This window comes from Neoarius graeffei, chromosome 18 (genome assembly GCF_027579695.1).
Source record: "Neoarius graeffei isolate fNeoGra1 chromosome 18, fNeoGra1.pri, whole genome shotgun sequence".
Taxonomy (NCBI): domain Eukaryota; kingdom Metazoa; phylum Chordata; class Actinopteri; order Siluriformes; family Ariidae; genus Neoarius; species Neoarius graeffei.
In genome coordinates this window covers 37,943,667-37,954,444 of record NC_083586.1, presented here as the reverse complement: position 1 = coordinate 37,954,444, position 10,778 = coordinate 37,943,667, and the positions used below count along the sequence as shown (strand labels likewise).

The 10,778-nt window shown below is 46.2% G+C and overlaps 1 protein-coding gene across 2 annotated transcripts in view; it reads left to right on the top strand.

Annotated features, from left to right (window-relative positions):
* Window positions 1-374: 374 nt before the first annotated feature.
* Window positions 375-10,778, top strand: part of LOC132866169 (interleukin-1 receptor-like 2) — a 43,910-nt gene continuing 33,506 nt past the window's right edge. For both annotated transcript variants that reach the window (XM_060898773.1, XM_060898772.1), the window contains exon 1: window positions 375-687. In XM_060898773.1, the coding sequence (XP_060754756.1) occupies window positions 680-687 (8 nt within the window). In that variant the 5' untranslated portion in view covers window positions 375-679. The remainder of the gene's footprint in view (window positions 688-10,778) is intronic.

Below are 10,778 nucleotides of genomic sequence, written 5' to 3'. Positions count from 1 at the left end.
TCCAGAATCCCTTGTTGAGAGGCTACAGAGCTAACCACTGCACCACTGTGCCACCCAACACATAAACAAACAAATAAACAAATCACTGGACACCTGTCTAGTTGGTTAAGCTTCTCTGTGGGTCTTTGTTTTTTTTTTTCTTCACAAAAGCTGGTTTTACTTGCATTCAGTTATGTGCACTTAACTATGTGTTACTTGGTTGGGGATATGAAGGCTGTGATGATCAAGTACTGAGTTTGATTTTTTACAAAAATCAACCACTTCCTACTCCTCCTTTGGGACTGTGGTTGGTCAGTCTGGCTCTTGAAACTGCCAGGGTTCTGCTTTTGTTTTCTCCATTCCTTTATCTGCATTTTTCTCCTTGATGACCATGAAGCCGGTTTAACAGATTGAACAGAACAAAGAAGTAGTAAAACAAGCTGGAGTGGAGCGATGCGTCAGTTTAGTGTAAATTCATGAAGAACTAATGCGACTAACTGAAAGAGCAGGAAAATTAAACCTCGGTTGTTTAGATATCAGTCGTAGCCTACTGCTCATTCCTACTCAGTCCTACATCATTATTGCCACATAATAGCTGTTATTACTAACATTATTTTATGGTTACTTTTGCACTCCATGAAGAAATGCCTGGTGTCTTGATTTTACTCATGACTTTGATCTTTTCAGTATCAGCTTCCATATGCATAGGTAAGAGGAGTTCACTTCACTTTGTTTTTGCCTTTGAATTTCCCTTCGGGATTAATAAAGTAACTCTGATTCTGATTTGTCTGTAATACTATTATGATTGTCGTGATTATGATGATTGTTGGTGTTGTTATAATAATAATAATAATAATAATAATAATAATAATAATAATTAGTAGTAGTAGTAGAAGATTTAAAAAGTTCTAATATTTTACACTGATTAGTATTCGATATCCATAACATTACTTATTTTAAGACAACAATTTAAATTTGCATGATCTTTAATCAGCTTAAATAAAATTAACAATATTTTCATGAAAAAAGTACTTATTTTTATGTATTAATACAGGTATAACTATTTCAGTAAAATCTGCTGTGTCAAGCCTGTGTTTGCAACTCCTGAAGTTGTTGAACAATTCCCATGATCCCATGTCGCAGAAGACTACCCTTCTTACACCATTCTTGGTTGCATGATCAGAATACATTAACTAGCTAGAATTTAAAATGGTCCTTCTTTCATGTGTTTGGTTCTCACCCTGTGGTACTGTTTAGAGCAGATGACTGCTATTCAAACCTTCATCTATTAATCTGCCATGGAAAAAAAAAAAGACATAAGGGTCTCTCTTATCTTGCCAAGGATATGGGTGAAGCACTGGGTGGTGAATGTCATCACCATGACCAATAGGCACCACTGTACAAACAGCATCTCTTCCTTATGGGCATTATTTAGAGACTTGCTGCTCTGGGAAGTTGTGTCCTTGGTGTCACATACCCACTTTCTACCAATGTGAACTAGGTGTTACTTCTAGGTTGGTAGTACTGGTTCAGAATTGGTTCAACTTTTAAGCACCTCTTAAAATGAACCTTTAAAGAACCGGTTTTCTTTTCCACAGTCTAGAGAGCCACCATAGAGCCACATCATTACATCACTGTATACATTTGTATATATCTCTACTTTCGTAGCAATGCTTGTGTAACCGCTGTCTACGTTGTGTTGTCTTTCTGTGACAAAGGCCGACACTTTCTCAGTGTTTGAATGCACTTTTGTTGCCTGTAGGACAGCAAGAAAACCCACTGGTTGGTCACGTTCATACACAGCAGTCTCTCGGCACAGCATGGGCTCAATCCTCACGTACTGGCCAGATTATTCATAAATAATAATTAATAAACATAAACCCAAACATAAACATATGTACCTGTAGGACAGCAAGGAAACCCACTGGTTGGTCACGTTCATATACAGTAGTCTCTCGGCACAGCTTCATGGGAAGAAGTTAGCAAATGTTAGCTTAGCCTTTGAGCTAAGGTAGCTAACTATCGTATCAATATGTAACAACAATACACAACCAATTTGACTCATTCTGCTAAGTGCAATGTGTTCGCCACCTTCTTAAGTATAATATAATTTTAGCTGTGTTATTGCATTACATTATTTTCACAGTTTCAGTACAGTGGCTGTGCTTTGAGTAACCTACCATGGGCTCAATCCTCACGTACTGGTACTGAGGTAACGTCACAGCCAGTATTTATGTGCTGAGGGGAGCCATGGCAACCAGTGAGTGTCCATGATACATATTGTATGTAACAGCAAATCTGATTGTCACTGTGTCAAGTGGAATCAACAGCTAAACTCTGTTACACTCCCCCCTGCTGAATTCCACTTACACACAAAAAACAAAAATAGGCGAAGAAAGAAAAAAAAAAGAGAGAGAAAAAACAAACAAACATCTAACCAGGTGAGTGACACATCAGGCACTGAACATAAGCGCAACCTGGAACAATAAAACAACAACAAAGAAAACAAAAACATCACATATGAGAATATATACAGTATACCTCAGAAAAAAACGACAGAGGAAGCCAACACCGTGAAGTCACATGTAACCCAGTCAGGAGACTATTCTCTGAAAGAATTAGAGGAGAAAGAGGCTGGCCAAACCCCCAAAACCATCTTAGGTAAACATGCCTGTTACATGTCTAATACATAATGTGACCCCACAGACCCTCAGTAAAAAAAAACGACAGTCAGGGATATAAGCATGAGAAACCCTTCCCTGTATCTACTCCATACTTGGAAGCTAACCCCACCCACACAGGAGTGAGAAAAGAAGAAAAGAAAAACATTTCACATCTCAAGTAATCAGTTACACAATTAACAACATATCGAGCAGTAAGGAAGGTGTATCACCCCTCCACATCGTCTAACAGAACCGAAACATTCATGAACACATTAGAGAGAATTTATTCAAACTCCTAGTACATCCCTTTGAACACTATTGAACCACCTATCAGTTTACCCTTATCTTTTGGTCCATAATCTCAATAAGCCTAGTCACAGGTCTAAGCAACCTCCACGTCCTAGACCTAATACTACGCGATGGTTCGTCTGGTGGAACTGGAGCAGGAGCATCACACAGCATAGGAATGTGGTCACTTGACCCAGAAACAATAGCCAAGGCAGTGCAAGATCTGTCACCCTGGCCAGATCCCATGTTACATGACTCAGAGACTGGCTGCTGGGGGTCCTGAGATTTAAGTCCCACTAAAGCAAGTGAAGGGAGTGGATCACCCTGACAGCTGAGTTGACCAGAGCCACCATCATGTGACTGAAGCAAAGATGGTTCAAGATGTGCAGTGTGCTGGGTATCCTGACATTGGCCATCAACCTCCCCACCTTGGTCACTAGACCCCTCGGATGGCAACTGAGAAACCCAAACTTTGGTTCTGTACTCAGCTGCATCCGTCGACATGTCGTCATCCATAAAAACATCATCTCTCACCAGACATGGACAATCAGAAGCAGAGGAGACAGAAAAGTCCTGCTCGTCTAAAGAAACTGTCGGGGAGTGGCAGAAAGTTAACTGGTGTTATCAGGTTGTGGTGGACTGTTTTCACATCACCGGTCGAGTTATGCTGAATTTTGTAGGTGTGACTGTCAGCATTCACCCCGATGACAAGGTAAGTGGCATCCTCCCAATGGTCAGCAAGCTTGCGTTTACCACGTTCACCCTTGTTGGCCAACAATACCTGATCACCGACTTCAACAGGAGCCCCCCGGACCCTTCGGTTGTATAGTTCAGCATGTCTCCTCAACTGTTTGGAAGCTGAGGCTTGTGCAATCCCCATAACCTCCTTCAGACTCTGCCTCAGAAGCTGAACATACTCATCATAGCTTACAACCTCCGGGACATTCAAGACAGAGCTGAAAGCCAGGTCAATGGGCAGCCTAGGTGTCCTCCCAAACATCAGGAGAAACGGGGCATACCCTGTGGTCTCGTGGATGGTGCAGTTGTAGGCAAATGTGAGAGATTTCAGTGCCTGAGGCCACCTATGCTTTTACCTTGGTGGTAGTGCCCGAATCATGTTCCCCAAAGTCCTGTTCATCCTCTCACATGAGCCATTGCCCATGGGATGATATGGCATTGTATGGGATTTCTGAACGCCGGCAAACTTCAAAAGGTCAGCAATAAGGGCACTTTCGAAATTGGCCCCCCTATCCAAGTGAATGCGCTTTGGAAACCCATAGACACAAAAGAAGTTATGCCACAATTGGTGGGCTACAGCCTTGGCAGATTGGTTCGGGCACAGAAACGCATTAGCCATCTTTGTGAAATGGTCAGTGACCACAAGCACGTCTAATGACCAGCTCTTTGAGTCCTCCACACACCAAAAGTCAATACAAACAAGTTCAAGAGGTTCCGTCGTTACAATGTTTTCCAGTGGTGCTCTCGCTTCTGGCTCAGGGGTTTTGCTCAGCACACACCACCTGTAGCCTTTCACATGTTTCCTTACATCCTTCTCCAGGCCCACCCAGTAGAAGCGCTGCCTAGTAAGGTACAAAGTCCGTTGTTGGCCCTGGTGACTGGCCTCATCGTGAACCCCCTCCAGCACAAGTGTTTTCAGGGAAGCAGGTACCACATAGAGAAAAGATTTGGTCTTTGTAACAGGGCTCTTGGACACGCGATACAGCACACCCTTCTGCATGCAAAGCTTATCCCAACACTTCAGGAGATGTAGGACACCAGCTGGTTCCAGAGCATGCTCTCTCCTAGATGGTTGCTGCCCCCTTTCCACAAAGAAGATCACCCTGCTTAGCACCGGGTCAGCCCTCTGCTAATCCATCAGCTGGTCACGAGACAGCACGTCTGTCCCAGCCAGTTCCACTGGCAACACTGCCTGTGGAAGCTGTGGCAGCAACAATGCATGAGGTGTCACTGAACCTTCCTGCAGCTTGTGTGATTGCAGAACAGCCGCCACTTCCTGACTTGCCAGAGCCCCGGGCTGGACAACAACAGCACACTGGCAGCCAACAGAAGGCCCCACAACAGAGTTCTTCTCATGGATGGGTAGACCACCGGAATACATCCTTCACCTGATCTTTACAAACAGCATCAGCCTCGGCCAGCAATGTTTCATAAGCCACTCTCGTTAAGCGATGGAGTGCACTTGAATGAACAAAGGGCTCTCTGCTCAAAGCGTCTGTGACAATGTTCTTGGGTCCCGGGATGTATTTTATGTCGAATCGGTATGGTGCCAGTTTGGCGACCCACCTCTGTTCGCATGCATCAAGTTTAGCTTTGGACAAAATATACATCAACAGATTATTATCCATCCAGACTGTAAATGGGTGTCCTCTTAGCCAATGATGGAATTTGTCGCAGACTGCCCATTTCATGGCAAAAAACTCTAACCTGTGCGCAGGGTACCTCGACTGTGCATATGAGAGCGATTTGCTAGCGAAAGCAATTGGCCTTGCCACTGTGCCCCCTTCCGGCACCTGTGACAGGACTGCTCCAAGGCCATTACTGGATGCATCCACTGAAAGAAGGAAAGGCTCCCCAAAATTTGGATGAGCCAAAACCACCTGATCAAGCAGAGCCCGTTTCAACAGATGAAAGGCCTGTCTGCACTCCTCAGTCCAGTCTGTGGCCACCAGCTTCTGCTGGGAAGGCTGTCCCTTCTTTCGCTTTAGGTGGGGACTCTTAGGTCCAGTAGTGAGGCCGAACAGCGGTTTGGCTATTGAGGAAAAGCCCTCAATGAATTGTTGGTAGAAAACCGCCATTCCCAGAAAAGATCGTATTTTCCGCTGCGATGGGACCCCTGTACTGTCTTCCATAAGGTCCTCCTCAGACAGGGCAGTAATCGCTTGCACCTTTTCAGGGTCCATAGCAATGCCCTCTGCACTCACGATGTGGCCAAGGAACCTTACAGACCTCCGCAAGAAATGACATTTCTTTGGAGCCAGTTTCAAATTGTGGACCTGAAGACGCTCAAAGACCATTCCCAGTCATTCCAATGCCAACTCCTCGGTCGGAGTAAACACAAGGACATCGTCCAAGTAGCAAAGGAGACTCGAAAAATTCTGGTACCCAAAGATGGACAGCATCATCCACATAAAGGTGGCGGGGCTGTTGCACAGGCCCTGTGGCAGGCGGTTGTATTCGTACAACCCAAATGGCGATGTAAAAGCCGTATACCTCGTCATCTTCATGAACCTCAACATTGTAGTAACCAGATGTGAGGTCCATGGTAGAGAAAAAGGCATTGCCACCCAGTGCCGCCAGAGCATCAGCCTGATGAGGTAACGGATGAGCGTCCTTGATGGTATGGGCATTTATCCAGCGGAAATCGGTACAGAGCCTCAGGTCCCCTGACTTTTTCCAAACGAGGACCAAAGGTGAGGCAAAGTCACTGCTGGACTTTCTTATGATCTCTCATTCTTCCATCTCATCCAGTACTTGTCTGAGTTTCTCATACTGGTTGGGTGCAACTCGTCGGTATGGTAACCAAAAGGGTCTCTCATCACTGAGTCTAACCCGATGAACACAGCCTTTAGCCTTTCCACAGTCCAATCTATGTCTAGAAAAGATGGACTGGTACTTAGCTATCAGATTGACAAGTTTCTCTTTACAAGAAGAAGTCACATCACAAGAATCCAAATCAATATCAGCAAGCCCCAGGTCATGCAAGATTGAGGTGCCTCCACCATGAGGTCCACTGGGACTGCCATTTCCATCACGACAGTCTGGGAGGCTTGAATCATCAGACGTGAGATGGGAGTCTTCCCCATCAACAGTAACATTACCTGACTTCTGCACCTGTTGCTGGAGAACGCACTGTGCATCGTCATGCACATCAGAGCAGTCAAAGTCCTCCAACTCTATACAGGGATAGACATCAGCGAGCTTGGCATTTCGTTTCAGTGTCACAGGCTTATCAGAAGGATTTATCACTTTAAGGGGCAGCCAACCATCACCACGAAGCAATGCCACAGTCCTCCCTACCAACACAGACTGTGGGCGTGACCTGGCAGCAGTAGGCTCCATGAGGACAGCGCTGCCGACTGAGATGTTGCCAACATTCTGAAGCTGACCCCAAACCAAATGTTCACTTAGAGGATCAAGAGTCACGGCCCTCTTTATCCTCACTGTTCCCACCTTGTCGGGGATGTCACTGCCTGACCACACCTCCACATTAGCCAACAGGCTCAGCAGCCTACGTTACTCAACTTCACTGTGGTCAGACCCAGTCATGTGGCTCAAAGCGTCCCTTGAAGCTTTCAAGTGTCGAATCAGGTATTTCAAGAGATTACTCCCACAATGAGATCGTCATGTTGTGTAGCAACCACAAATGTTGGAACAGTCACAGGGAAGCTGAACAGCTCAATCTCCAGGTCACAAATTCCCAAGGGTTTGGTCCGTGACCCACCACAACCAACCAAAACCACATCTGTGGGCACCAGAGAAGGGCTCTTCATCGCTCCCTCCTGTGACAGCCGCTGAAATACCCTGGAACTCAAGCTGCATGCCATCGAACCACTGTCGAGCATAGCATTCACATCAACTTCGTTACCAATCAGTGCTTTAGCATGGAAGAGCTCGTCATAAGGAGCAATTCTCTGTGTGTTCTGCAATATGACTTTACTCTTTAGCTCTTCACATACACTCTCATAAAAAGATTCCAAATCATCATTTTCTGTACTCGGGGGATTGACTACTGGCCCAACACTTGCCCCCCCTAAATGCTGGCCCTCTCATTTCCCTCTTGCTGAGTGGTGTGTTTACTAGTAGCACCGCCCACTGGCTGAGGCATGACAGACTTTGGACATTCGGCACGTGTGTGGCCAGAAGCATAACAAAGGAAACAGAGATGGTTGGACCGGCAATAAAAACGAGTAGTATGCCCCTTGTCCCCACACACTTCACATGGCAGCGAGGGTCACGCTCTGTTTCTGGGCCCTCCCTGTGACTGACATCCTGGCCTGTCATAGTATTGAGTCTGGTGGGGCCCCTGCGCTAGAATATGTTCCAACATGCTGAGAATACGGTCCAAAGGCTTAGCAGACTCCTGCAGTGACTGGCCTAATGCTGGGCCTGTGTTAGTGTTGCAAGCAGACTTACCAGTTGGTAATGGCAAATGGGGAGCAGGACTGATGTCTTGGCGCAACACCGCTACAGCAGTGGTACTCTTAAGCTGAGAAGAGTGCCTCTTATCCCTTCTGTGTCCAACCAGTGTCTCGTGGACCTCAGCAGTAGTCCACTGCTGTAGCGGCTTGCACCTGAATATTAGGGACAGTTCAGCATCAGGGCAATGTCTGATAAACATAGTAGTGAGTTATCATGAAGGATTATCCATTGATTTATTCTGTCTTTTCAGACAGTCCTCAGTCACTTCCATAGTTTTGTTCAACCTGAGCCAATAGTTGAAAGGATCCTCACCAGAGAATGGCATGGTGGCATAAAAATCAGCAAGTGGCATGATAGAGGAAACTGTGTCAATGAAATGTTGCTTCAAAATGTCAAAAATGGGACCTGGGCCATCAGACAGAACAAGAAAGGGGTTACTGCGAAGGCCCACTTTAACCACCTCCCTCGCCCTTCCCATCAACCTGTTCCTGACCTCCTCAGCCTGCTCTGCTACAGGTACTGCCTGCTTCTTGAGATATGTCATGACCACTGCTTCCCATTCATGTACCGTATAGGCATCCAAGCCATCCCCCTTAAAGCATTCTGGCTCTTTGACTTCAGACTTCACCACCCAGTTTGTGAAAGAAGAGTCCGCCCCCCGAATTGGATGTATTATCAGCAACATTATTACCTGCTCCACTACCAAGCTGTGATGTAATGCAGGAGGCAATACTCTCTTCAATAGACATGCCAATTTCCTTAGCTATGCCTGCAATAATATGGACTGAAGAACTGCCCTCATATGCACCAATCAAGTCAAGCCCAGCACAGCCAATTCGTGGCGGAGCAGTGAACGCATCATCAGTATTTGAAATGCTTTCAAGATCTGGCATAGGGGTGGACGTGACAGGTGTAGACTGAAACCTAGCCCTAGCCCTACAGCTAAAAAAAATAAGCCTCCCACAGGTGTTACAGGAGTGTACATTAACGCACCCCTCCCCCTGCCAACACCAGCACCAAAGTCCATGTTCAGTATGGAAAACACAAGCAAGAGAAACAGTAAAAGGGCGGCACGGTGGTGTAGTGGTTAGCGCTGTCACCTCACAGCAAGAAGGTCTGGGTTCGAGCCCCGTGGCCGGCGAGTGCCTTTCTGTGCGGAGTTTGCATGTTCTCCCCGTATCCGCATGGGTTTCCTCCGGGTGCTCCGGTTTCCCCCACAGTCCAAAGACATGCAGGTTAGGTTAACTGGTGACTCTAAATTGACTGTAGGTGTGAATGTGAGTGTGAATGGTTGTCTGTGTCTATGTGTCAGCCCTGTGATGACCTGGCGACTTGTCAGGGTGTACCCCGCCTTTCGCCCGTAGTCAGCTGGGATAGGCTCCAGCTTGCCTGCGACCCTGTAGAAGGATAAAGCGGCTAGAGATAATGAGATGAGATGAGAAACAGTAAAAAAAAAAAACAAGACGCCTGTATATACTGTATATGTATACACTATATTGCCAAAAGTATTCGCTCACCTGCCTTGACTCACATATGAGCTTAAGTGACATCCCATTCCTAATCCATAGGGTTCAATATGACGTCGGTCCACCCTTTGCAGCTAGAACAGCTTCAACTCTTCTAGGAAGGCTGTCCACAAGGTTTAGGAGTGTTTATGGGAATTTTTGACCATTCTTCCAGAAGCGCATTTGTGAGGTCACACACGGATGTTGGACGAGAAGGCCTGGCTCTCAGTCTCCGCTCTAATTCATCCCAAAGGTGTTCTATCGGGTTGAGGTCAGGACTCTGTGCAGGCCAGTCAAGTTCATCCACACCAGACTCTGTCATCCATGTCTTTATGGACCTTGCTTTGTGCACAGTCATGTTGGAAGAGGAAGGGGCCAGCTCCAAACTGTAAAAACAGTCTGCATGCCGAGGTGCTGTGGCCATGGAAGTGATTGGAACACCTGAGTCCGATAATTTGGATGGGTGAGCAAATACTTTGGGCAATATAGTATATATATATATATATATATATATATATATATATATATCTCAGCTGGATAGTACAGTGGTAATGCTCACTGACTACGACGCAGGAGATTGGGGTTCGAATCCCGGTCGGGGCAAAACATCATCCAGTAAGGGTCCTTAGGCAAAACCCCTCATGATATATCAGCCTACCTCAGGAATGAGTGAAAACATAACTGATAGAGTCATACCGGCTCAGACGTCGCCCGGGTCAACAAGGTCTGCGTCAGTTGCTAGGGAACCAGGGCAAACTGATGAGAAATGGGCTACTGGAACAAGACATCAATGGACGAGGACAGAAAATACGGATTTGCTGGAATGCTACTATACAAGCAATCCCAGAGAGAGGGGATACATGCAGAGAATGTGGGACCATTGGATACTTCGAAACCCACAATCAAGGCTAACAAAGAAACAGCTATTAGCCCAGTGTTCCAACATCCATAATCGAAATCTGCTATCACAACTAGAGATTAATGAAATACAACAACGATGCTACGGCAAGGGGGAGCCAGGAAGACAGGTCAGCGGGGAGATGTCATCATCCCCACAACCAGAGATTGGGTACCAAGCCCCAACAGCTAACAGCCTCAACACAAGAGCTGCTGACCTGAGAAGGAAGATCGTGACCCAACTGGAAACCTGGAGCCCCCGACGAATACCGAAGCTGAGTTGCCA